Here is a 26,929-nt window from a genome sequence, read left to right on the forward strand (position 1 = left end):
GGATTAAGTCCAGAGCTGAGCACGGCCCGCACCAGGTGCCCCCACATTCCAGACTGCGACCTCCTACCTCAAGGGCAGGAAAGGCCTCACTCCAACCGGGCCAAACATTCACAGTAATGGGGGAGCGGCCCGGAGCCCCTCGGGGCTCAGAATGGGGAGACCCAGGGGAGAAGGGTCGGGGGCCTCAGCAGCAAGCTCCCCTAAGTGCTGGAGGGTCCGGGCCTCCCTCCAGCTGGCAGGCCAGCCTCTCCGCCGCCCCGGACAGAGGGTTCGCCAGCCCAAGTAGTGTACCCTCCCCACGGGGCGGGGGGCGGGCGGTCAGTGCAGCACCTGGTCCAGCTCGTACTTCTCGCAGAAGCGGCTGGTGAAGGGCAGGCAGGTGAGGTACTCGATCCAGGGCCAGTTGATGGGGTAGACGTAGAGCCAGATGACCAGGGAGGCGAAGAGGCCCGCGAAGACGACCAGAGAGACGATGATCAGGGCCCGTTTGCGGCACTTGTCGGCACTGCCGAAGGTGATGTAGGGCAGGAAGGCGAAGGACAGGAGCAGCCCGCTCAGGAAGCCGAAGATGTGGGCGATGTTGTCGATCCAGGGCAGCAGGCCGCAGGCGAAGAGGAAGAGCACGATGGCGGACAGGTTCAGGAAGGCCTTCCAGGGCTTCTCCAGTAGCGGCCAGCTCTGGAACAGCTCCACGAACAGACAAGCGAGCAAGCCGAACTGCGACCCCGCGGGCCCTACCTGCAGCGGGCCGGACAGACAGACGGAGGCCGGGGAAGGGATTAGAGCGGGAGCCCCTGGGGGGTGGGAGGGCAGCCGGGCCCGGCCCCCCGGCTCTTACCCCAGCACTTAGTAATCCAAATAATAATTGGGGTATTTGTTAAGCGCTTAGTATGTGCCAGGCACTGTACTAAGCTCTGGGGTAGATGCTAGCAAATTGGGTTGAATACAGTCCCTGTCCCCCGTGGGGCTCACAGCCTCAATCCCCATTTTTCAGATGAGGCAAGCGAGGCATAGGGTGACTCGCCCAAGACCATACAGCAGATCAGTGGGGGAGATGAGATTAGAACCCATGACCTTCTGACTCCCAGGACTGTGCTCTCTCCTCTCCGCCATGGGATTTGTTCAGCCCCTGTGCTGGGCCACACACTGGGCTAAGCGCTGGGATGGATACAATTGGAATGGACACCGTCCCCATCCCCCCATGGGGATCAAAGTCTAAATGGGAGGGGATAAACAGACAACTTTTCAAGATGAGAAAACTGAGGCCCACAGAAGCGACTTGTCCCAGGGCACAGAGCAGGCAAGAGGAGGGAGCCGAAACTACAAAGAGAAGCAGCGTGGCTCAGTGGAAAGAGTACGGGCTTTGGAGTCAGAGGTCATGGGTTCAAATCCTGGCTCTGCCAATGGTCAGCTGTGTGACTTTGGGCAAGTCACTTCACTTCTCTGGGCCTCAGTTCCCTCTTCTGTAAAATGGGGATTAAAACTGTGAGCCCCACATGGGACAACCTGATCACCTTGTATCCTCCCCAGCACTTAGAACAGTGTTTTGCACATAGTAAGCGCTTGCCAAATGCCATTATTATTATTATTATTATTACAACCTACATCTCTTGGCTTCCAAGCCCAGCGCTTTTCCCACCAGGCACTTGCTTGGCACTGAGGAAGAGCTCTACCTATAACCCACCTGTAACTCACTAGGCTCCACTAAATCGGTGGGTGGCAGCGGCTGCCAGGGCAGGATAGGACAGCAGGAGGTGCCCGGAGGCAGAGGCGGAGGGACAAGCTCTGAGGTGGGGGAGCCGTAGCCCTCGGGACCAATAACCAACAAACAGGCCAATAACGGAAAAAGCCAAAGGCCCTGGAGGCCGGCCGATAAAGGAACTGTGGGATCTTTTGCCCACTTACTTTGTGCCAAGCAGGGTGCTAAACACTGGGGTAGATACAAGATAACTGAGTTGGACACATTCCCTGTTCTCCCCGCGGCTCTCTGTCTAAGCTGATCTCCCCAAGATAGCAGAGGGTCTGGAAGCAACTCACAGTCAGTCAGTAAACTGTATTTACTGAGCGCTTACTGTGGGCGAGCATTGTACTAAGCGCTTGGGAGAGGGCCATATAACACTATACCAGACACATTCACTGCTGGGAAAAATGGGAGAGTTGAAGAAGGGACAGGAGTGGGGAGGAGCTGGGGGGAGGAGGGGCAGGGGAGATTTTAGGGAGATCAGGCCTGATAGTGCCAATTTGCTCAATGATGCAAGTGGCCAGGTCATTAATGGCAAGGAATGGAGAAGGTGGGGGGACAGGGGGTTTGAAGAGGGAGTTAAACGTCGGGAACAACTGATGAGGGCGATGGGCACAGGCATCAATAAGAACGGAGAAATAATTTTGCCGGGCAGAGGAGAGGGCAGAATTAAAGCACGCAAGGATAAACTTGAAGTAGATGAGGTCAGCCTGACATCTTGATTTCCACCAGCAGCGCTCTGAGGCTCGTGCATGAGAGTGAAGGAGGTGGGCTGGGGGTTAGAGGCATGAGAACGACTAAGGGGCCAGGGAATGAGTGAGTTGAGTTCTGTGGGGTCCAAAGATGGGAGGTCTCTGTGGGGGGAAAAGCACAAATTGGCAGGGTAGAGGTGTGTGGAAGTGCTTAGTACAGTGCTCTGCACACAGTAAGCGCTCAATAAATATGACTGAATGAATGGGAGAGAAGGCAGTGAGGAGGTTGTGGTCAGATAGAGGGATTTCAGAGTTAGTGGGGATAGAGATTGTGCAGTGGCTAGAGGTGATAAGATCGAGTGTGGGTATCCAAGTTGGTGAGTGGGCGAGCGGGGGTGGAGCAGGAGGTCAGTGGAGTTGACGAGTGATAGACAGCAGGCAGCAGAAGGGTCATCAGCAAATCTATGTGGATATCCACATCCCCCGTAGGGATGGAGAAAGAGAGAAGGAATGTGAGAAAGGGATTGAAATGGTTAAAAAAAGCTGAAGGTGGGGCCTGGGGGGGTGGTAGATGACCATTACTAGAATCTGGAGTGGGTGGTAGAGGCGGATGATATGGGCTTCAAAGGAAGGGAGAGAAAGGGATGGAGGAAGTGGAATGGTGTGAAAGCGGCACTGAGGCGCAGGAAGGAAGCCAACACCTCCCCCAGTCCTGCTCTACATTTCCAAGCGACCAATTCCAAAATACGGGAAGCCGGTGGGAGGGTGGAAACCCTGGAAACGTCCAGATGGCACGAACCTCCACCTAAACCCTCAAATCCCGGTCACTTGAGCACTAACTTACGTACATATCTGTTTTTCCTGCTTCTCCCTGTCTGTAAAGCACTTCAGTATCTGTCTCCCCTGCTGGATTGGAAGCTCCCTAGCTCTCTCCCTAGCGCTTAGTCCAGTGCCCTGCACAGAGTAAGCACCCAATAAATACCATTAATCGATTGCTTGGGAAGATCCGGGGCCGAGGCCTGCCCAGGAGGTGGGATCACACCGAGTCAGTGGGTCCGAGGGGGAGCCCGGAGGTGGGGTGTGTACCTCTGCCCGGTAAGGGAGGAAGATGGTGCTGGCGAGGTTGCCCGTGATGCCGCTGAGGATGAAGATGATGGAGATCCGGTGCCAGCCTGCCAGCTTCTCCAGGTCCCTGAGGATGGTCATCTGGAAGATCACCGACACCAGGCAGTGCACCACGCTGCAGGGAGTCCACGCGGGCATCAGTGCTCGCCCCGTGGGGCCGGGCGGCGGGCACGGGGCGCGGCCGGAGCTCGCAGCCTCTTACCCGGCGTGAAGGAACAAGGACAGCCAGAGCCGGTAGAACTGGTCAGGGATCTCGGGGTTGAGGAAGGGCAGGAGGCCGCACACCTTGTCCAGGCAATGCACCTAACAAAAGGGGAGGGAGGAAAGAGGAGGGGGTACACCAACTGGGTGCCACAAAGCCCCTGGGGGGGAACATCCCCCACCCAGCCTGTGGTCTCAGGAAACTCTCTGGCCACCAGACCCAGCTGGGCACGGGCCTAGGTTCGGGTCCGGCTCTGCACTGGGGTCTGCCAAGTGACCTCAGGTGAGTCCCTTAACCTCTTTGGGCCTCAGTTTCCTCCTCTGTAAACTGAGTGTCCCATTGGTACTTGAAGCAGCTGAGGCCCTGGCTGATGCACATGTCCTTCTCCAAGCGCTTAGTACAGTGCTCTGCACACAGTAAGCGCTCAATAAATACGATTGATGATGACAAGTGGGCGAGCTGGAGTGCAGCAGGAGGTCAGTGGAGTTGAGGAATAATAGAAGAGGTGAGGACCAACCCAATTCGCTTGTATCCACCCCAGTGTTTAGTACACTGCCGGCACATAGTAAGCGCTTAACAAATGCCACAATTATTACTATTAAGAGGCTGCCTTCCCCCGCATTCAGGATGCAGTCGGACCCTGGACCCAGTCCCCTACCCCCACTGAAGGGACCCGTGCTGGGGCTCACCTGAGAGCAGAGAGTAGCTTCTTCATGGAAGTAGCCGTGCATGAACTCGCAGTATTCCCGGGTTGTGATCTCACAGCTGGTGGGCACGGGGGGGTGGAGGTGGGGAGGAAGACAGCAATCAGAGGGATCTATGTCCACTTACCTTACCCCCCAATCTGGGGTGGGATGGGAGGGACTGCAGGGTACACAGGCCCCAAGCTGGGACACTCAGTCCTGCCCCAAAAGGGTAAGAACGCCCCTGTTCCCTCCCGAGCTAACTGCACTGACACCTCTGGACTGACTCGCTTGGCTGGGCCACTGCCAGAACAGAACGACAGTGTGGCAGTGTGGCCTGGTGGTGAGAGCACAGGCCTGGGATTCGGGAGACCTGGGTTCTAATCCTTGTTCTGCCACCCGCCTGCTGTGTGACCCTGCACAATTCACTTAACCCCCGCCAGTCCTCAGGGTCCTCCTCTGTAAAATCAGGACTCGATACCTGATCTCCCTCCTCCTTAGAAAGTGAGCTCCAGGTGGAACGGGGGCTGTGTCCAACCTGAGGACCTTGTATTGACCCCCGCATAAAGTACAATGCTTGGCACACAGTAAGCACTTAAAGCCTACGCTTATAGTTGTTATTACAAATTATTCAGGTGATGAGCCGTGGTCAGGCTGAAACCCTGGTGTTTCTGCAGGCCGGAGGCACCCGGAAGTGAGGTCAGAGGGGCGCATGCATCCGGGACAGGGGAGACAAAGGGGTGAGAGGGTTCAGAGCTATAAGCAAGGGGTCAAGGCTCCCAGACTCCTAGCGGCCCAAGGACCCGGAAGGGGGGAGGGCGGCCCTGCCCACCTGCCCTTGGTTCCGATGCAGCATGGTCTTCCCTTGATCTGGCAGTCCAGGTGTTGGAAACCCGAGCGTGTCTTCTTGGTCTGCTCGGTGCAGATCTGAGCGGGGACCGAGGCAGGGGAGAGGCTGACCACAGGGCAGGAGGGTTGGGGGAGAACCTGCTGGATGGCCAAACCCCACCCCCACCCCTCCAAGCCTCTGCCAGCCCAGCCCCGGGAAGCCATCGCTGGATGCTCACCGGCCACTTGGTGATGTCATCGGGCCAGATGTGGGCGCCGCTGGAGGCCGGCTCCTCGCAGGTCCTGGAGGGGGCACAGGCCTGGGGAGCTCGGCTCTGGCCCGTCCTGCCCCGCCCTCCGTGCCCACCCCCCGGGGCCTCCCCGCTTCCGACCCGTACCTGGGGTCCTGGTGGCAGACAGCCCCTGAGGTGCGGTTCTGGTGAGGGTTGGACTTGTCCATGGGGGGGCCGGTGTCCTCCTGCCACTTAGTGAAAGTGGCCAAGGTCTCCTAGAGGGGCAAGGACAAATGGTCACTGATTGGAGTTACTGCTTCTGCGGTTGAGGGAGTTGGGGGGTGGGAAGGGGGAGAGGAAGGGGACTCACTATTGGTGACTGATTAAGCTCCAATTCTGTGTTGAGCACTGGGGTAGGCCCGAAACCATCAGATCGGACATCCGTCCCCCATTGGGCTCACAGTCTATAAGGGAGGGAGAGCAGGAATCTCATCCCCATTTTACAGATGAGGAAACTGAGGCCCAGAGCGGTGATGTGACATATTTTACGTCACCCAGCAGGCCGGGGGCAGACCTGGGATCCCCTACCTCCGGTTCTCTGGGGCTGGGGGGAGATGGACCCCATCGCTGCTTTTACCCCTGGGCCCGGCCACCCCCCAGCCCCGCCCCTCCTGGCCCCCTCCCCCACCGAGCAGTCTGCCCGCTGCGTCTGGATGCAGCCCGAGTTGTCATTCTGGACACAGCAGCCCGAGTCTCTCTCCCGGTCCCTCTCCCGCTCGATCAGCCGCTCGATCTGCCGGTCCTTCCGGATGCAAGGAGAGAACTTGGCTCCCAAGTGGATCAGGTCGATCTGCGTGGCGGGGGGAGGACGGAGAAGGACGGTGGGGGAGACAGGCAGGCTGAGATGCTTGAGTCATCATCCCAGCACCAGCTTGTGCCAACGGCCCTCAGGGTCCCAGGCCTCGGACCACCCCCAGGAGCCTCCCCCGGCTGGACCCGTCCCCCCAGGGGCTCCCAGAGTGGACCCTGGGGTCTAGCCAGAGCCGGGAGAGAAGCTCCTTGCTCTGGGCCCCACCACAGGCTCCTGAGGCAGTGGAGGGGTGTCCGTACCGAGCTGGGCCCGATCCAAAAATTCTCCTGTTGCATGTACTTGACGCTTTCGTACACGCCTTTGTTCCGCAGCACCTGCAGGCGGGCGGGGGAGAGGGAACCACCTCCTGGGCATTCGGCTGGAGCCAGGGTACCTCCCTCTTTTGGGCATGACCCGGAACTCCCAACCCCTGGGCCCTCCTGGGGGCAGGGCACTGCATTACTGGAAGACCAGGCAGAACCAGCAAGCCACAGTTTCCGCCCCCCATAGCAGTAAGGAAGTAAGAGGGCAGGAACTGACCAGCTGCGTGGTGACATGCTGGGCGAAGCCAATGGGCGCAATGCCATACGTGCAGATAACAAGCAGCATGACGACCACGTGCACGCAGGTCAGCCAGTAGGTGAAGTACGGCCTGGGGCGGAGCAGCGGGTCAGCCGGGGCCCCTGGGCCGCGCCCCCCCCCGAGTCTGCACCCACCCGGTGCCACATCTGGGGAGCCAGGCCCCGGTCTCCCGTTGCTAGCTTTTTCCCCACCAGCATGGTCAGGCCTGCGTTGGGGGGGTGGGACATGGGCCTGGGCAGAGAAGGAGGTGGTGGGGAGGGGTGGTCAGCCCCGGGGTCCCTCCCCCCGGGCCCGGTCCCTGGCAGCGCCCATCACCGATGGCTGTTGACGTTCTCCAGCTGGTGCTGCACAGTACTGCTGATGCTGCGGCGGTAGCGGCGGTTGAGCCAGTTCCCCACCACGCCCAGCCCATAGTGCCGCTTCTTCCGGTCAAAGGCGAAGTGCTTCACCTTCGACGCGATGCGCTTGCCACGCTGGGGTGCCTTGCTGGCCGGTTCCTTCCTGGGCAAGGAGGGGGCATGACCCTCAGCCCTGCGACATCCCAGCGGCCGACAGCCACCCCTCTAGCCCGACACCACGACCCACCCCCCCCACCTTTTTTTAAATGGTGTTCATTAAGCACTTACTATGTGTCAGGCACCGTTCTAAGCGCTGGGATAGATACATGCTAATCAGGTTGGATGCAGTCCCTGTCCCACGTGGGGCTCACAGTCTTAATCCCCACTTTACAGATGAGGGAACTGAGGCACAGAGAAGTGAAATGACTTGCCCATAGCCACACAGCAGACAAGTGGCGGGGCCGGGACTAGAACCCAGGTCCTTCTGACTCTCAGACCTGGGCTCTGGCCATTAGGTCTGTGGGCGGGGGGCGAGGGGTGACCCCAAGGGACTGACTGCCGGGGGTTTCTGTGCACTCAATGAGTTCCACTGATGGAATGGTCAGAACGGGGACGCTGGGGTTGGAAGAAGACACCGTGCCCATCAGATCTGGCGATGCCAGCCTGGGACTGGGAGCTGCCGGCCGAAGGGCAGGGACAGGGGGAAAGTCACTCACAGGGAGATGTGCCCCCGGTCCGGAGACTGTGGGGAGTCCAAGTGCGGGGGTCCCCGGATGCACGTGGCTGAGAGTGGGGGAGACTCGAACACGTCGTCGGGCATAGAGCACAACTCATCTTGCATGTCGATCTGAAGGGAAGGAACCGGGCCGGGGGGGTGCGGATCATTAGCGTCGGGCGATTAGCACCTAGGACCCTGCGTCCCAAAATCCAGCTCCTCATGGAGCAGACTTGGGGTTTGCAGACGAGCAATATGGGGGGGATGGTGTCTGGGTGTGTGTGACAGAGAGTAGTGTGGACAGGGGAGGAGTGTGAGGTTGGCCCCCAAATGGGAGAACATCCTCCAGCCCCCAATTCCCCTGGGGAGCATTGGCTCAGAAGGGAAAAAAATCAATGGCAAGCGGTAGTCCCCCTCCACGCAGCCCCCCACCCGACCCCCTGCTTGCCTTACTGAAGAACGATGAGTCAAAGGTGTCGACTCCGTCCACCATGTCCTCCTCCAGGAAGCTGGGGTACACGAAGCTACGCTTCACCGGCCGACATCTCTGCCCCAAGGGTTCCAGGACCGAGCGTCCCTAGAAGGGGGCATTAGACACCAGTCATCCATCCCCCGGCCAGCTCGGCAGCGGGCACCGTCCTCTCCCCTTCCCAGGCTCCAGGCCGTGGCGTCGCAAACCCCTTCTCCCCGCCCCCACAGCCGGACGACCCTGTGATACAGGAGGGGCCGGGTCAGGGGGTTCTGCCCGGAGCTCCCTGCCGCTCAGTGTGAGGACAGGAGGTAGGGGGGTCAGCGCTGCGGGGAGGGAGGGATGGGGGGCTCACCTTGAGGAGGGCAGCGGCAGCCCGGAAGCTCATGTGGGCCACGGACTCCTTCTTGCGGCGGGGTGGGTGGGCATGGCCCGAGCGGACACTGGTGAAGGAGCTGAGGGACAGGACCCCCGGGGTCAGCGGAGGGTGAGGCCGGTCCACCTCGTCCGGGTGCCGGAAGGCCCGGCCGCGGGCCAGTGGGTCCACAATCTGTCAGGGGCAGAAGGGATGAGCCTGGGGGTAGAGAATCCCCATAACCCTCTTCACCACCCCCTCTCTGGGCAGGGCCCAGGGAAAGACCCCGGGTGCTCCAATCCTGGCCCACTATGAGACCTTGGGCAAGTCACTTGACCTCTCTGGGCCTTAGCCTTCCCTTCTGTAAAATGGGAAGGAGATCCCTTCTTCCCTTCTAGATGGGGAATCCGGCACAGCAGAGGAACCGTGCCAGGTCAGCCCAGTCTGCCCCTGCCCCAGTGCCAGGGACAGGGTAAGTGTGACATCCCCACCGGGTTTGACACGGTCACCTTGGGCATCTTGCAGGGTTTGGGGGACTCGGTGCCCTGAAAGGAGGGCACCTCCTGGCTGGGCAGCTCCAGCTCACGCTGGCACGAGGCTTTCAGCTTCCCGTAGCGCACGCTGCAGTGGTGCAGGCTCTTGCGCTGCCAGTTCTGCCGTTTCGCCTCCCAGTCGCTGCTGACGCCGAACCACTGGGCCGTGCCCCTGTGGGGGCAGATTCGTCAATCTGGGTGGGTGCGGGGCTCCTGGGGCCGCGGCTCCCACCACGGGCAGGCCACCTGAAGGGGCTGACCGTTCGGAGTCCCCCTCCCCCCCGACCCAGGCAGCCCAGCGGGGCTGGCGCTCACCTGCGGATGCTCTGGGACAGGGAGGTCTGGCGGTGGAAGCCAGGGCGCTGGCCCGAGCTGCCCTCCTGGTGCCGGTTGGGCGGCTCCTGCAGACTCACGCTCTTCATGTACGCTGGGTTCTTGGGCCTCTGGGAGGGCGGCGGATAGGGGGGACTCAGGTACCCGTATCTGGACTCCGTGGAGCGTCTGACCCCGCCGACATCCAGGGTGGGGGGACCTCCCGCCACAGCCCGGCACTGGCCCTGCCCCAAGAAAGGTTGCTGCCCAGAAAGGGCCTCTCCACCTGGGCAGCAACCGGACAGGGCACCTGCGCCACCCCTTGTGGGGGCCGAGTGGGGGGGAGTCCAGGCTGCCCCAGCCTGGGGGTGGGGGTCCCCCTTACCTCCGTCAGCATGAGGTCCCGCTCGCCCGGGGCCGCGCCCGCTGGGGGCGGGATGATGATGGAGAGGTTGGGGGGCTTGAGGCTCTGCAGGCGACTCCCGGAGGATGAAGAAGAGGAGGAAGGGGAGGGGCTCCGGCCATTCAGGTTGTTGGAGGCCATCGTGGGCGGCAGGGCCGGGGGCCTGGGTGGACGGGGGGAGATCAAGGTTGGGACAGGCACAGAGGTGGGCCGCTGGGCTGGCACCGGTGCCTAGAGGGACCCCATGCTCAGGGCCGGGCAGAGTGTGGTCGCAGAGCGATAGTGAGCAGAGCAACAGTTTGGGACCTGGAAGACTGGAAAGGCAGAGAAGGCCAAGGCCTCCGTCCAGTGGGGTGGGGAGTGAGGAGCAGCCACGTTTGGGGGAGAACCCCCTGCTGCCCTGACCACGTGACTTGCCCTCCCCCTACTTTGCTGGTATTGCTGGGGCCTGAGGAGAGATTTCCCCCGTCCCCACCTCCACCCAGCACTGGAAGCTGGGGCCAAGGGAGGCAGGGAACCGGGTAACAAAGTCAGAGTCTGCTCGGCAGAATAAGTCCTCCCCACCCAAGGCCGCCAGCCCTCAGGGAGTCACGGATGGCTGTCGGCCCTTGGCCACAGGCTGGGGAGGCAGGAAGTAGCCGCCTTGGAGCTGGAAGGTGAGTGGGCCCCAACTGGTTCTGGAACAAATGGCTCCTGGGCTCAGTCGGGGGGAAGAAATTTGAGAGAGGAATGGTCACACACACAAGTGGCCCTGTTCTTCCAGCCCCTTCTCCTCGCTCCCCAGGGGCAGCGCGAGCCCCTCCTTACCTCACAAGCTGCCCTTTCCCCACCCACCCACCCCAAACCAGTCCAGCAAACTCTTGCCCATGGAGAATACACCTGGTTCTTTCACTTCCCTTCACGGGCCCTAGCGCTCTATATTGTCTGGGGGCCGAGACCCCACATGCAAGTGACCCTGGGCTGACCTGGGAAGCAAGAAGAAAACGGGTGCCTCTTCTGATGGAGCCTGGTGAGAGGAGAACCGGGACTGGGGTTCTTGTTCTAACTCTACTGTGTGGCCTTGGGCAAGTGGTTTAACCTCTCTGGGCCTCTGTGACCTTCTCCGGCACGCTGGGGAGAAGATTCTCTGCCCCTTCCCCCCACCAGGAGAAAGCAGAGGACCTAGGATCGAATCCCGGCTCCCCTACTTGCCTGCCGTGTGACCTCGGGCAAGCTGCTTCACTTCTCGGAGCCTTAGCTTCCTCTTCTGTAAAACAGGGATTTAACATCTCTTCTCCTGAGCCACATGAGGGACCAGGGACTGGGTCTGACCTGATTGTCTTGTGACTACCTCAGCGTTTAGTAGAGTGCTTGGCCCATAGTCGGAACTGAACAAGGACCACAGCTGTTACTATTACGATGAGGAGCAGCCAGGGAGGTGGCACGGAAATCGCAGGGAAATGCTGGAAAACTTTCGGAAGAAAAACAGGAGAGACCTGAGGGGGCCGTTCAAAATGCCAACTAATCCACAGTCTAGAGAGCACTGGCCTGGGAGTCAGGAGGATCTGGGTTCTAATCCCGGCTACGCTACATGCCTGCTGTGTGATCTTGGGCAAGTCGCTTCACTTCTCTGGCGTCAGTTACCTCATCTGTAAAATGAGGATAAAGAGTTTGAGCCTCATGTGGGACAGAGACTGTGTCCACCCTGATTAACTTGTATCTACCCCAGGGCTTCGAACAGTGCTTGACACATAGTAAGCACTTAACAAGTACTGTAATAACAATATAATTAATAATCTAATGATTATATATTAATTATTATATTGTTATAATGTAATATATTGTATTATTGTCATCATTAGAACAGCCGAAAGAGAGCCCCAGCCGACCCCACCATGAGCCGACCTCCCGTGGGAGGACAGGAGGTGGTCCCTTGTGGGGCGGGTGGGTCCCGGCTGAGGTCCAGAGCTGAGCACTCCTCACTCTGGGCTTCATCAGCAGGCAGAGCCCCTGGGGGGCCAGCCGGGCTGCAGCGGGGACCGCCGAGGCCTCAACCTGAGTCACACTCCCATCCAGCCACCACCTCCTGTCGCTGACAGAGCCTCCAACCCTGCCTGGGTGGTTTCCAGGGAAGAGGGCGTCTCTTCCCCTCCTTGCCTTCTTCAAACTGGGTGGGACCAGCTTCAGAGCCTGCCGTGGCCGACCTGGCTGGGATCCAGCCCACTGGGAGTGTCGGGCGTTGGAGGACCGATCCAGGGGTCAGCAGGGAGCCTCAGGCGCAGGAGGGGGAGGAGGTGAAGCTGGGGGGCACCAGGGCCATGGGGTCGGGCAGGGTTGGCACGGACCCCGGAGAGGGTCGCTCTGAGTCCTTAGACCGATCTGCCCTGCCTCTCTAAACTATAAGCTCATTGTGGGCATGGAATGTGTCTGTAAATTGTTGAATTGTATTCTCCCAAGCTCTTAGTACAATGCTCTGCACATGGTAAGCGCTCAATAAACATGATTGGCTGACCGACTGACTGCCTGTCCATCCCTGACTAGACCATAAGCTGCTTGAGGACAGGGAACGCTTCCTACTAACTCTACTGCACTCTCCAACAGCGGCATTATTGAGTACTTTCATTCATTCATTCATTCACTCAATCGTATTTATTGAGCGCTTACTGTGTGCAGAGCACTGTACTAAGTGCTTGGGAAGTACAAGTTGGCAACATATAGAGACGGTCCCTACCCAACAGTGGGCTCACAGTCTAGAATGGTGGGCTCACAGTCTGTACTTACTGTGTACAGAGCACTGAACTAAGCACTTGGCAGAGTGCAACACAATAGAGTTGGTAGACACTCTCCCAAGAGGTAAGCATACTGTTGAGGGGCTGATTTTTTTCAATGGCATTTGTTAAGTGCTTTACTATATGCCAGGCACTGTACTAAGCGCTAGGGCAGGTACGAGCTAATCAGGTTGGACAAGGTCCACGTCCCACACGGGGCTCAATCTTAATCTCCATTTTACAGATGAGGGACCTGAGGCACAGAGAAGCAAAGTGGCTTTCCAAGGTCATACAGCGAAGTGGAGCAGTCAGGATTAGAACCCAGGTCCATGCTCTATCCACTAGGCTGTACCCATTGACAAGACGCGTGGGTGTAAGTCTGAGGGAAATGGGCTTCCTCCTCCCAGGACTTGGGACTGAGGGGGCCCCCCATATCCCTGGTGTCCCCCAGACCTCCCCAGGAAGGAGGGAGGGAATCTCTGGGTGACCCACTGCCCCGCACATCCTGGGCACTCCGGACTCCTGTCTGGAGCCCACAGCACTTACGTCCATATGGGTCATATATTCATTTATATTAATGTCTTTCTCGCCCTCTAGACTGTAAGCTTCTTGTGGCAGGGGATGTGTCCACCAACTGTGTTATATTTTCCTCTTCCAAGCAATTGGCATAGTGCTCTGCACATAGTAAACGCTCAACAAATACCACTGACGGATTGGTTGGAGCCCAGTCACCATAGGCACTGCCCTCTACCTAAATCTGAGGTCTGGAGGTCCAGAAGCTGGGACCCCCAACCTCCCCCTCCTCAGAGCCAGGCCTCTGCAGAGGGTCCCCCTCTACCCCAGCCCCTCAAGAGGCCCTGGCCACCCACCCGCCCGCTGCCTGGCACTGAGACACCAGGCGGGGAGCCCACGCTGAGTCAGGCCGCAGAGGGCGGATTGTGAAACCCCAGCCCCAGCCTCACAGGGGGAAGGGTGGGAGGGAGAGAGAAGACACTCAGATAGTTCCTTGAAGAACCTTCAGTTTCTTTCCAGCGGAGGTCTGGGGCCTTGACGTTTAAGCCCCCCGCCCGGAGGCTGGGCCTTGGCTGCTTCTCAGCCCAGAAGCCCAGGCTCCAACTCTCCCCGGCAGCCCCCTAACCTTCTCCCACACCCCTGGGTCGGTGCCCGGGCAACAGCCCGGCCCGGGGTGAGGCCCGGAAAGCTTCCCGTCTCCTCAGACCCCGCCCTGGCCACCAGGGAAAGGGTACAGAGGGAGGGTGGCCGGCGTGTGTACACACACACACACACACACACACACACACACAGATGGGAGCCAGGGCCACCAGGGCCCCAGGGGGTTGGGCGAGAGAGAGGCTCTCAGAGGGTGAGGGAGACCCCCCCCCTCCCCACCACTCCCCCGCTCTCCCCTCGGAGCCTGGAACCGTGGTCAGAACCATTAATTCTCACCAACGACGGCCTGGACTGTGTTAGGTGACACAGTAGAAGGGTCCAGGTGAGGGAAGGCGAGGACCTGGGGAGAAAAGGGTTGGAGGGGCCGGGTGGGGGGGAAGAGGAGGGAGAAAAGGGGGGACCCGTGCTCTCTGCTGAGTGGGTGGAGGGGGCAGGATGGGGCATGGGAAAGCCCCACCCCCGCCCCGGCCTTATCTCCTGCTCCCTGCCACACAGCCATGCACCCCGCTCTCATTACAGAGGAAATTGCAGCTCATCCTGGGAGGGGGCCCCCAGCCACATCCGGCAGCCACCAAGAAGCTGCCAGGGCCTCAGGCGCACTCTGGACCCCCACGGCCGGACCCGGTGGGCCACGTGCACCAAGACCGCCCAGCCTCACCCGCCCTGGCTGACCCCATTCTGGAAAGGGAAGTGAGGGGGAAGAAGGGCCAACACCCTCCCTCCACCCCAACGGGAAGGACACAAGTGCCAGGGGAGCAGGAAGAGACAGGAGGGCCGGGAGGGGGCTGGGAACATAGTCCCTCCTCCCTTTCCAGCAGCAAACCCCCAGTCCAGGCCAGGCACTGGCCCCCAAATTCTCCCCCCGGGGGGACCAGGGCTGGAGGTGGGGTCCCTAGGCAAGGGAGACCTACGATGGGGACCTGGGATTGGGGAGGGAGGAACATCGGTACGCTAGGGCCTAACGCCGCCCCCATCCACCCCTTCTGAGGCCAGTTTTCCAGGAAGGCGGGGCTGCCCTTAGGAATGCCCCCTCCCCAAGGGGCAGTCAGCAGCCCAGGAGTTTGGCCTCTCACGCCACTCTGCCGCACGACGACCAGGGCACCAAAGGCCTCCCGCAATCCCGGTTCATTCATTCAATTGTATTTATCGAGAGCGTACTATATACAGAGCACTGTACTAAGCGCTTGGGAAGTACAAATCGGCAACAATTAGGTTCCGCTAATCCCTTGACCTTGATCTTTCCACTGGCCTAAATAACCTCATTTGGCCTCATTCGCCACCACCACCTCCACCTGTCCTGTGGACCAGGTCCGGAACCGTGCAGCCCACCTCAGGAGGCGGGGGTGCACAGGGGATGGGGCACTTGGGGGCTCAGAGCCTTCCCTAACTAAACGCTCATTTCCCCTACTCTGTCTTGTATCACCGACACACATGTGTGCACACGGGTCCGCCTCAAACACTTGGTATTCCCCCCACCCTCAACCTCACGGCACTTATTTTAACATTTGTCTCCCCTAGATTGGAAGCTCCTTGGGGGCAGGGGACATGCCTAATAACTGTTGTACTGTACGCTCCTGGGTGATTAGTACAGTGCACTGCACACAGTAAGTGTTCAAGAAATACCACTGATCGAACCTGGCCGACCACCCGCTCAGCCCACCACCCACTCGGCTGGGGCAACTGTGCTCACCAGGGCAGAAAGGGCTTCCCTCGCTCACCTCGTACGGGGAAAGGAAGACACCAGGAAAACTCTGAAGCTCCGGAACTTTCCCAGGCCCAGCCCAGCCCGGAAGGCGGAGGGTGATCACCTCTACAGGCAAGGCCACGCAAATGAGATGGGGCAGGTTCAAAGCCAGGGACAAAACGCAGGAGCAGAATGTTTTTTTGTTGAGCTCTCTGCCATTGCTGACCTAATTTTGTCCCCACAGGAACCCCCGCAAAGGAGGGAGGGAGAGGTTTATCATCCCCATTTCACAGAGGAGGAATTGGAGGCCCAGAGAGGTGAAATGAATGGCCCAAGTTCACACCACAGGTTAGGGGAAGGCCCGGGACCCCTTGCCTCCAGCCGTGGGCCTTTTCCTCCAGTCTTCCTTTCCTTTCCAGCACTTAGAACAGTGCTTTGCATACAGTAAGCGCTTAATAAATGCCACTATAAATGCCATTATACATAGACGGCAAGCTCCTTGTGGGCAGGGGATGTGTCTACCGACCCTGTTGTACTGTACTCTCCCAAGTGCTTAGTACAGTGCTCTGCCATAGTCAGTGCTCAATAAATACTATTAATTGATGATATTCCCCGATGACTCCTGCCTCAGGATCAGGCCTGGGAGCCAACAGAGGGGGCTTCTTGTGGGCTAGAGAAGGTGTGAGGAGGGGGGATTAGAGCTGGGGACCAGAATGGCAGGGCCAGCGGAAAGAGCACTGGGCTGAGTGTCAGGAGCAAAAGAGTCAGTTCTAGTCCCAGCATGCTGTGTAACCTTGAACCAGTCACTTCATCTCTCGGGGCCTCAGTTTCCTCATGAGTAAAACGGGGATGATTTGCCTGCTCTCCCTCCCTCGTAAACCGCAAGCCTTCGTAGAGGGACAGGGGCAGTATCTGATCTTCCTCTATCTGCCCCAGCGCTCAGCACAGACTGAGCACTAAATCCATCCTGGAAGGAGAAAGGGGGAGTGGCTAATGGATTGGGAGGGGAAGAAGGTGAACCCAGCCAGGATCTGGGCTCTGACCCACCCTGTCCTGGGACCTGGGGGTGGGGGGAGGGGGAGATGCCTGAGGAGGCGCACCCCCACCCCCAGCCCAGCCGGTCACGCAAATCGACCTCCCCCATCCAGACCTCGGGGATGCTTTCTGAAAGTTGCGAAAGAGGAAGCAGGATCTGAGGCAGCTTGGCCCAGAGGGTCAAAACGTCACAAATGCCCCAGTTTTGCTGACCTCCCAGGTTCCGGCCTCCAGAACGGGGTCATGTGATACCCCCCACCATTCCCACCCCAGCCCCCTAGCAACTCTGGCAATGGCCAGTGGCTTGGCAGAAGGGGGTGGGGGGCAGGGAAATGGAGACCAACAATCCAGAAGCCTAGGAAGGCCTGAGAGCCAGGGGACCCAACTTAACTCTGCCACTTAACTTCTCTGGTCATCAACTTCCTTATCGGTAAAATGGGGATACGCCGCCACCTTCCTCTTCCTTCCTCTTACACCATGAGCCTGTGTGGGACAGGGACTGCAACCGACCTGATCATCTTGTATCCACCCCTGTGTTTAGCCTAGTGCTTGGCATATAATAAGCGTTTTATAAATACCATCGCCATCATTACCATTACTGAGGATTGGGTCTTGGCTTAGGAGGAGCAGGAAGACGGCAGCTCTGGTGCTGAGGGCCAAGAGATCACTCTTCCTCCCTCCCGGCCAGCACTCCCGGTCCCCCCTGCCCTCCCCAGCACACCCATACCGACCCCGGCAAGGAGGGAGGTATCTAGTCCAAAGGCCTGGATCCACCTCATCCTCAGGTGAGACAGTGGGGCCACAAAGCCGCCCACCCGGCCAGAAATCCAGGAGCCCCTCTTCTCCCCGCCGGCTGGTGAGAGCTCCTCCATGGGGCTGAGGACCAGACAAGGGTCCCGACAATCAATCGATCCACGGGTATTTACTAAACGCTTTCTGTGCACAGAGGACTGGACAAGGCACTTGGGAGAGGACACATCAGGAACTCTGGCAGCCACGTTTCCTGCCTGCCCACAACGACTGGCACTTGGCACACCCCAACCCAGCAGCCCCCAAAGTCCACCCTCCGGGAAGCATCGCCCAACAGCTGGGGAGCGGGGCTCTGCCCTCAGCCCAGGCCTCAGTCGTTTGCTGCCAAATGGGGTTGTGCCCTTCTGGGCTGGAGCGGGGGAGGTGGGGGGAGTACAACACCGGGACCGGTGCCAGGCCTATGCGGGGAAAATGACAGGATGGGGTTTAGGATTGAGACAACAACACAAACAACCGTCTGCTCCCCCCGCCCCCACTGCCCCGGCTGCTCCTCTCCCTTGGCAAGGGCTCCAACCGAAGCCGGCCGCCCCCTGCCCCCGCCCCCCAAGTGACGTTGGGGATCACTGGAGTGGAAGCCCCTTGAGGACTGGGGAGTGAGCTGTAGTTTCCCAAGGGCTCACTACAGCGCTCTGCACTCAGTAAGCGCTCAATGAAAACCAGTAGTTGATCAGTCGATCTCACTCCCCATCAACCCCAGAAAGGACTATTAATAATTATTACTATTATCTGACAATGACTCTCCCCACCTTCGAAGCCTCACTGAAAGCCCATCTCCTCCAAGAGACCTTTCCTGACTAAGCCCTTATTTCCTCTTCTCCCACTTTCTTCTGCGTCACCCTAGCTCTTGGATTTGCATCCTTTATTCACCCCTCCTTCAGCCCCACAGAACTTACGTACATATCCACCATTTATTTATTTATATTAATGTCTGTCTTCTCCTCTAGACTGTAAGCTCATTATGGGCAAGCAATGTGCCTGCTAATTCTGTTGTATCTTACTCTCCCAAGCACTCAGATCAGTGCTCTGCCCACAGTAAGTGCTTAATAAATAGAATTGATTGATTGATTATTGTGGCATTTATTAAGGATTTACTAAATGCCAAGCACTGTACTAAGTGCTGGGGTTGAGACAAGATCATCAGGTCAGACACAGTCCTGCGGCCCGCAGTTTAAGTAGATGCGAGAACGGGTACTGAGCCCCCATTTTTCAGATGAGGAAACCGAGGCTCAGAGAAGTGAAGTGACTTGCCCCAGGTCACATGGCAGGCAAGCGGCAGGGCTGGGATTAGAACCCAAGTCCTCCGATTCCAAGGTCCTCCGCCCCCAAGATGCCAGCCTGGTCTGCTTCCTGAACAGTTCCAGGAAAGAGAAGCCCTGGCTTCCCTCAGATTCCTTCCTGATCCAGCCAGGAAGTTCTTCTGTCTGTCTAACCTTAATCTGTCCTGCTGCAATTTCAGCCTCCTTCCCCTTGGTCCGTCCTCAGTAGCATCTCACACCCACCGGGAGACTAAATCAGGAGGGCTCCCCTCAGCCACCTCTGCTCCAGGAGGAATAATCCAGATTCCATCGGCTGAGCATCAATGGATGGCATTGGCTGAGCACCTACTGAGGGCACAGCACTGTACTGAGCTTCTGGGAGAACATCACTGCCTTAAGATCTCTGTCCCCAGCCCTCAAGGGGCTTCCATTCTAATGGGGAGCATCTTGCGACTAAGGACCCTTCTCCCTCACTCCCACCTCCTCAGCACAAGCGAGGCCTGCTGACTCCCTCCCCCTCCACCCGCAACCGTACACACACACACACACACAAACACACACACTTTCATAAGAAAAGTTCCACTCACCAGACAAGATAAACACTCCCTAAACAAAGGCCTGTCCAGGAAGGATAATAAATCCACCGGAGCAGACACTGCCTGCATCCCCTGGCTCAGCAGCCCCCAAACAGCTGGGATCCTTCCGCCTGCCGGAAGGCTCTCACCCCATCCCACGCTGGTCCTCCCTGCAGGCCCAGCATCCCTCCTTCTGACCCAGATTTCCTCGGGGCCCTGAGCCGAGGTCTGGCCCCTGGGGACCAGGAGGGCAGGGACAGGGACAATGACAATGGAGCAGCAGGTGGCCGGAGGCGGGATAAAGAGGGGGAGGGCGTCTGGACCCCGGGCTGCCACCCAGCTGCCACTCACCCACCCCCACCCTCCCCCAGAGCCTCCTGGGCTCACTGCTTTCTTCTCTTACACTAGGCCAGGACTTGGAGAGAGGGCTGAATTGGGGAAGGGAGGGAGCACTTTCCACCACCAAATGGGTGGGCAGAGAGAGGCAGAAACACACAGATACAGAGATAGCACACATATATGGAGACTATGAATACATATAGACCCACACACGGTTCACAAACACACCCGACATACCCAGAGACACCCAGAGACTCAAAGCCCATAAAGTGACACAAAGACACTCAAAATAGTGACAGAGGCCACACACACAGACCCAGAGGCAGTGAAAACACACACACACACACACACACACACACACACACACACACGTGCGCGTAGGCAGCAAGACCAAAAACACATGAACATCCCTCCCACCCCTCACCACCCCTGATTCTGGGGAGTATGGAGAGGTGGAGCTCGTGGTGGGTGCAGGAGGGCACCTGACCTGTCTTTCACAAACCCGGAGGGACGGGGGGAGAGAACAGCCCTGGGTAGGGGATTAACCTCACAGTTGAGCAGGATGGCCATCGACATTCACATCCTCAGTCCCCCATCTTCACTCTTGGGTCAGGGCCCCGGTGTCCAGGAGGCTCCAGCTCAGAGCTGGGCAGGAGGCTCTCAAGCCCCCGATCCGCCCTTCCCTCGTGGCCAATGCCCTGCCATATCAACCTATCAGTCCAGCCCTCAGCCCCAGGTGGACCTCCTCACTGGCCGCCTTGGCCCTGACCGGGCTCTGCAGGACGGCGGCCTCTGCCCTCCTCCTGGCACCGACCAGAACTGGTCCCGGAGCGGGTCGGCTCAGCCCCGGGGGGTTGTCCGACGGCTGCCTGCGCTCACCTCCTCACGGATGCGACCCCTCACTGGACGACCCCTGCCCGTTGGGTGATGGGGGTGCTGCCCTGGGCCTGATGAATCCAACCAGGGTGAAACCAGGGCCTGTTTCCTTAGCCACAGACCACGGGGCCAATGGCAGCAATTGGCCTGGCTCGGCCTGGCCTGATTCATTTCCTTTAGCGGGGAAGGAGGCGGCTCCCTCACGTCTTTCATTATTATTAAAAGACCCAAACACAGTCACCGAGGCCTCGGGTTGTGGGTGGGGGGGAGGAGAGGAGAGGTCCCTGACGCCCCCACCCCAGAGGATCCTGCGTCTGAGCTGTTGTGAAATCCCTGTCCAAAGAATAAACCAGTAACAGGCTACGTGGTGCCTCAATCTAAGGCTATGTCTGCACCACCCCACTCCCTGTCCACACCACCCCATTCACGATTCTTCACTCCATCAACAGCATTTACTGAGCATCTGTGTGCAGAGCACTGTCCTAAGCGCTCGAGAGAGTACAAAAGAGTGAGGACCTGGGTTCTAATCCTGGCTCTGTCCCTTGCCTACTGTGACCCAAGGCAAGTCACTTCAGTTCTCTGGGCCTCACTTTCCTCACCTGTAAAATGAGAATTAAATACCTGTTCTCTCTCCTACTTAGACCATGAGCCCTGTGTGGGACAGGAAGTGATTATCTTGTGTCTACCCACAGGCTTAGCACAGTGTTTGGCACACAGTATACCCTTAAAAAATATCACAGTTATCACTAGGAGACAAGACCCCTGCCCTAGAGGGGTTTACAGCCCAAGGACACTAAACTAAATTGCAGATGAAAGAAGCTATAAAGATATGTACATAAGCATATCAATGGGATGGCGGGGAGGAGGGGAATCCAAGTGCTTGGGTGACATGAAAGTGGTGAGGAGGCAAGAGATGAGAGATAGACCAGGGAAGGCCTCCTGGAGGAGATGGAATTTCAGAAGGGCTTTGTGAATGGGGAAGGGCAATGAATAGTATTTACTGATTGTCTAATGATTGTTGCCCCTAAGGGCCCCTTGCTTGAATGACTTTGGCATTTACCAAACAGTGCTTGGCACAGAGTAAGCACTTAACAATTGCCATCAATGTTACTATTATCATTATTTACCATAGCCAGACTAATGGATCAATCCACAGTACTTCCTGATAACTTCTTATATGCACAGGGCTGTGCTAAACACTGGGAACAGCACAATACAATAGAGGTGGTAGACCCAATCCCTGCCGATAAGAGCTTACAGTCTACAGGGGAAGGCAGACATCAAAATAAATTACAGAGAGGGGAAATATTAGGGTATTAGGATATGTTCCTAAGTGCTGTGGGGCTTGTCAGGTGCTGGGAAATTCCCAAGGAATACTGCTGATCCTACTTGGCTTGTATTTTAGGCAGGGTGGGGATAGAGGGGAAACTTTCTGTGGGCAGGGACCATGACATTTGCTTCCAATCAACTGTATTTATTGAGTGCTTACTGTGTGCAGAGCACTGAGCACAAGGTATTGAAACCAGCAAGGGCTGCAGGCAAACCCATTATTACAATGCTGTCATTTATTTAAATATCTGTCTCCCCCTGTAGACTATCAACTATTTGAGTAGATGCTCAATAAATACCATTAACAGACTGATACTCCTTCTGTTTTCGTTGGGGCAGACCCAGCCCATGGGTCAGGTACAAGACCCCCTCTTCCCTCCCAAAGATGTTCCCCGGAAGGGCAGCGTGGCCTTAGTGAAAAGATCATGGGCCTGGGAATCAGAGAAACTGGGTTCTAATCCCAGCTCTGCCAAGCACCTGCTGTGACACCTTGGGCAAGTCACTTTACTTTCCCGTGCCTCAGTTACCTCATCTGTAAAGTGGAGATTCAAAACCTGTTCTCCCTCCTACTTAGACTGTGAACCCCACGTGGAAACTGATTACCCTGTATCTACCCCAGCGCTTAGTACAGCGCTTGACACTTGGTAAGCGCTTAAGAAATACCACAATGATTATTCAGGGGACCACAAGGCAGCCCACAGTCCTGCCGCCCACCAGGCTTGGGAGGGGCTCCCATTCCAAACTTACAATAACACAGGTCCCCTTCTCCCCTACCAACACCCGGCGAGCTTTGATCACAAGGCATTCCTAGATGGGCCCAGGGCCCTCACACAATCCCCTCGCGGCCCAGATTTTCACTCCACGTTGGCCAACGAAGGAAAGTTCCTTTGACGATGAGAGCCTGTCTGGAAATAGCAAGCCTCAGGGTTGCAAGAAACCAAGGGTGGTTTCAAAACCAGTCAGTGCTTTGGTATGGGTTTCCCCAAAACGCAACTCCCGGTGATACAGTGTGACCTCCTGCCCCACTACGAAAGAGCAGGGCCAGATGGAAAGGGCCCGGGCATATGAGTCGGGAAACGTGGGTTCTGCCACCTGCCTGCTGTATCACCTCGGACAAGTCACTTCTCCGGGACTCAGTTTCCTCACCTGTAACATGGGGATTCATTATCCCTTCTGCCTCCTGTCTAGACTGGGAGAGCCAATGAGGTGCAGGGATGGTGTGTAACTGGATTATCTTCTTTCTACCCCAGTGTTGAACGCAAAGTCAGTGCTTAACGAATATCACAATTACTATTATCATCACCACCTTTCTCTGGGGAATCAATTCAGGGCTGAGAGATTCACAGTGACCATCAGCAAACCCTGGGAGGAAAGTCCAAGTGAGCCCAGCCTTCCCATCTCTCCCCCTAAATCTTAGAGGGGAATCTGAGGCAGTAGTTGAGGGAGATCCCACAGAGTGGACAGCTGGGGGACATAGGGGTGCTTTCATCCGTCAATCAATCTCTCAATGGCCCTGCCTGAGCGCCTAATTAGTGTTATGTACTGGGCTAAGAGGTTGAGATAGTGCACCAGAGAGACAGGGACCCTGGCCTTTTAGGGGCTTCCAATCGACCTGGATTTTACCACTGCCTCTGGAGGCCAGTCCAACCATGACTCCCAATTTAGACATGAGAAAGTCCCAGGTGCAGGCCTGGGCTAAGAAACCACATCAAAGATTACACGTCCCCTCACTGTGTCTCCTTCCAATGGGTCAGAGACAACTCCGACACCTCTGGAAGGCAGCTGGACCTAGGGGTCCAAGTGGGGAGGGGGTGCCCATTGGATTAGGGGAAATCAATCCCCTCTAGGAGACCCTCAGGACTGGAACGAATGAATGAATGAATGAACTGGCCACCTACCAGTAAGAGAAAGGGGAGGGGTCACACCCCTTGCTAGTCTCCCCTACCCTCCTTTTTTCTGTGGCATTAAGTGCTATGTGCCCGGCACTGTGCTAAACTCTGGGATAGATACAAGATAATCAGGTTGGACACAGTCTACGTCCCACATGGGGCTCATAGTTTTAATCCCCATTTTACAGATGAGCTGAGGCCCAGTGAAGTGACTTGCCCAAGGTCACAGAGCAGACAAGTGGAAGAGTCAGAATTAGAACCCAGGTCCTCTTGCCTCCCAGGCCCGTGTTCTATCCACTGGACACTCTTATTCTTATTTTATACTTTCAATCAATAACATTTAGAGTGCTTACTGTGGGCAGAGCACTGTGCTAGGCGCTTGGGAAAGGGCACTGCTACAATAGAATAGGTGGGCACAGTCCCTGTGCTCAAGGAGCTGATAGCCTGTGCCTCAGTTCCAGCGCTTAGAACAGTGCTTTGCACATAGTAAGTGTTTAACAAATGCCATTATTATTATTATTATTATTATTATTATTATTATTATTATTACCTCATCTGTAAACTGGGGACTAAGACCGTGAGCCCCATGCGGGACCGGGACTGTGTCCAACCCGATTTGCCCGTATCCACCCCAGAGCTTAGCACGGTGCCTGGCACATAGTAAGTGCTTAACAAATACCACAATTATTATTATACTGGCACATAGTAAGCGCTTAACAGACACCACAATTATTATTATTATACGGACCTAAGTGCTGTGGGGATGAGCTGAGTGTTAAAGACCTTAAAGGGGGCAGACCCAAGTGCCCAGGCGACGCAGAAAGGAGGAAGAATTGGGTGGGGATTTGAGGGGTTAGACGGGGAGGGCCTCCTGGAGGAGAGGGGCTCTTCGTGGGAGCGGCTCTCGGCCCCCACCCCGCGGGGCCCTCCGCGGTTCCGCTCGTTCATTCATTCATTCAATCGTATTTATTGAGCGCTTACTGTGTGCAGAGCACCGTACTAAGCGCATGGGAAGTCCAAGTTGGCAACATATAGAGACGGTCGCTACCCAACAACGGGCTCACAGTCTAGAAGGGGGAAACAGACAACAATACAAAACATGTAGACAGGTGAAATCAAAATCGTCAGAACAAATAGAATTACAGCTGTAACGCACATCATTAACAAAATGAATAGTCCACTAGTGGGCCAGTAGAGTGAAGGACCTTTCCAAAGAGGCTAACACGATGAAAGATTAATTTTAGGCGTTGAGAGAATTGGATTTAAAACGTAAAGTCTCGGTAATTGGAGGAAACTACTGCTTTTGGCCGAAAATGTCAAGCCGCAGATATTCAGGACTCTTACTGAAGAGTTGAACAAAATGACCGCGCAGGTCGCCCGGTGCGGGCCCACGTGTGTGCGGGGAAGCCCGTCCCGAACTGGGGTTCATTCATTCATTCAATCGTATTTATTGAGCGCTTACTGTGTGCAGGGCACTGTACTAAGCGCTTGGGAAGTCCAAGTTGGCAACATACAGACAGTCCCTACCCAACAGCGGGCTCACAGTCTAGAAGGGGGAGACAGACAACAAAACAAAACATGTTAGCAAAATGAAATGTGCGGAGGGAGGGCATTCCAGGCCAGGGGGAGGACATGAGACTTCCTGACTCCCAGTTCTGTGTCATCTGCACTTCATTTTTCATCTTTTCTTGTAACCTGTTTCAACTGCTCAAATATCTATTCGCAGCAATAAAGCAAGACTGTTTTCAATCCAGAAAATGAAGCAATCTGCATCTGCTGAAAGCCCCGTCAATGGATAGCCTGGGATTTGGATAAGCTTCTTAGTTCATGTTGGGGAACCGGGGTTGGGGTCCCGCATTCACCTACCTCCCTGCCGACCCCCAAACTCCGGGGACGCTCCTCCGGTCGGAGAGAGGGGTGAGCTAAGGGCTCAGCTGCCGGGACCGGAGCCGGGGCGGGGAAAAGAGAGGGGGAAAAGGCGGAGCATCTCGCCCCTCCCTCCACCTGGGCCCGGCGGGGCGGGACTTTGGGGTCGTAGCCTAGGCGAAGCAGCATGACTCAATGGACTAATAATAACAATGACAGCATTTATTAATCGCCTACTGTGTACAAAGCACTGTTCTAAATGCTGGAGAGGCTAACAAGGTGATCGGGTTGCCCCCCGGGGGACTCACAGTCTTCATCCCCATTTTACAGATGAGGTAACTAAGGCATAGAGAATCAATCAATAATAGTAATAATGATGGCATTTGTTAAGCGCTTACTATGTGCAAAGCACTGTTCTAAGCGCTGGGAGGGGGATATAAGGTGATCAGGGTGTCCCACATGGGGCTCACAGTGTTAATCCCCGTTTTACAGATGAGGTAACTAAGGCATAGAGAATCAATCAATAATAATGATAATGATGGCATTTGTTAAGTGCTTACTATGTGCAAAGCACTGTTCTAAGCGCTGGGGGGGATACAAGGTGATCAGGGTGTCCCACATGGGGCTCACAGTCTTAATCCCCGTTTTACAGATGAGGGAACTAAGGCAGAGACAATCAATCGATCAATCAATCGTATTTATTGACCTGTATATATATATATATATATATATATATATATTTGTACATATTTATTACTCTATTTATTTTACTTGTACATATCTATTCTATTTATTTTATTTTGCTGGTATGTTTGGTTTTGTTCTCCGTCCCCCCCTTTTAGACTGTGAGCCCACTGTTGGGTAGGGACCGTCTCTATATGTTGCCAACTTGTACTTCCCAAGTGCTTAGTACAGTGCTCTGCACACAGTAAGTGCTCAATAAATACGATTGAATGATTGATTGAGCGCTTACTGTGAGAGCTTGGGAAGGACACGTTGGCAACATCTAGAGACGGTCCCTACCCAACAGTGGGCTCACAGTCTAGAAGGGGGAGACAGAGAACAAAACCAAACATATTAACAAAATAAAATGAATAGAATAGATATGCACAAGTAAAATAAATAAATGGAGTAATAAATACGTACAAACATATGTACATATATACAGGTGCTGTGGGGAAGGGAAGGAGGTAAGGCAGGGGGGATGGAGAGGGGGAGGAGGGGGAGAGGAAGGAGGGGGCTCAAGTGAAGTGACTTGCCCAAAGTCACCCAGCTGATAATAATAATAATGA

General features: G+C 56.5%; 1 protein-coding gene across 1 annotated transcript; it reads right to left on the reverse strand.

Annotated features, from left to right (window-relative positions):
• Nucleotides 1-241: 241 nt before the first annotated feature.
• On the reverse strand, nucleotides 242-25,711 carry RHBDF2 (rhomboid 5 homolog 2). Its single transcript, XM_038742120.1, has 18 exons — nucleotides 25,638-25,711; nucleotides 10,044-10,224; nucleotides 9,662-9,789; nucleotides 9,323-9,518; nucleotides 8,814-9,008; nucleotides 8,438-8,566; nucleotides 7,991-8,121; nucleotides 7,252-7,437; nucleotides 6,895-7,006; nucleotides 6,615-6,689; nucleotides 6,193-6,354; nucleotides 5,670-5,779; nucleotides 5,511-5,574; nucleotides 5,276-5,370; nucleotides 4,450-4,525; nucleotides 3,761-3,861; nucleotides 3,520-3,673; nucleotides 242-738 (listed from the first exon to the last, which is right to left on the reverse strand). Exons 2-18 carry the CDS (start codon nucleotides 10,200-10,202, stop codon nucleotides 319-321), a joined length of 2,493 nt encoding a protein of 830 aa, XP_038598048.1. The 5' UTR covers nucleotides 10,203-10,224; nucleotides 25,638-25,711; the 3' UTR covers nucleotides 242-318.
• Between the last annotated feature and the right edge of the window lie 1,218 nt (nucleotides 25,712-26,929).

Source organism: Tachyglossus aculeatus, unplaced genomic scaffold, assembly GCF_015852505.1.
Source record: "Tachyglossus aculeatus isolate mTacAcu1 unplaced genomic scaffold, mTacAcu1.pri SUPER_34, whole genome shotgun sequence".
In the NCBI taxonomy this organism is placed as follows: domain Eukaryota; kingdom Metazoa; phylum Chordata; class Mammalia; order Monotremata; family Tachyglossidae; genus Tachyglossus; species Tachyglossus aculeatus.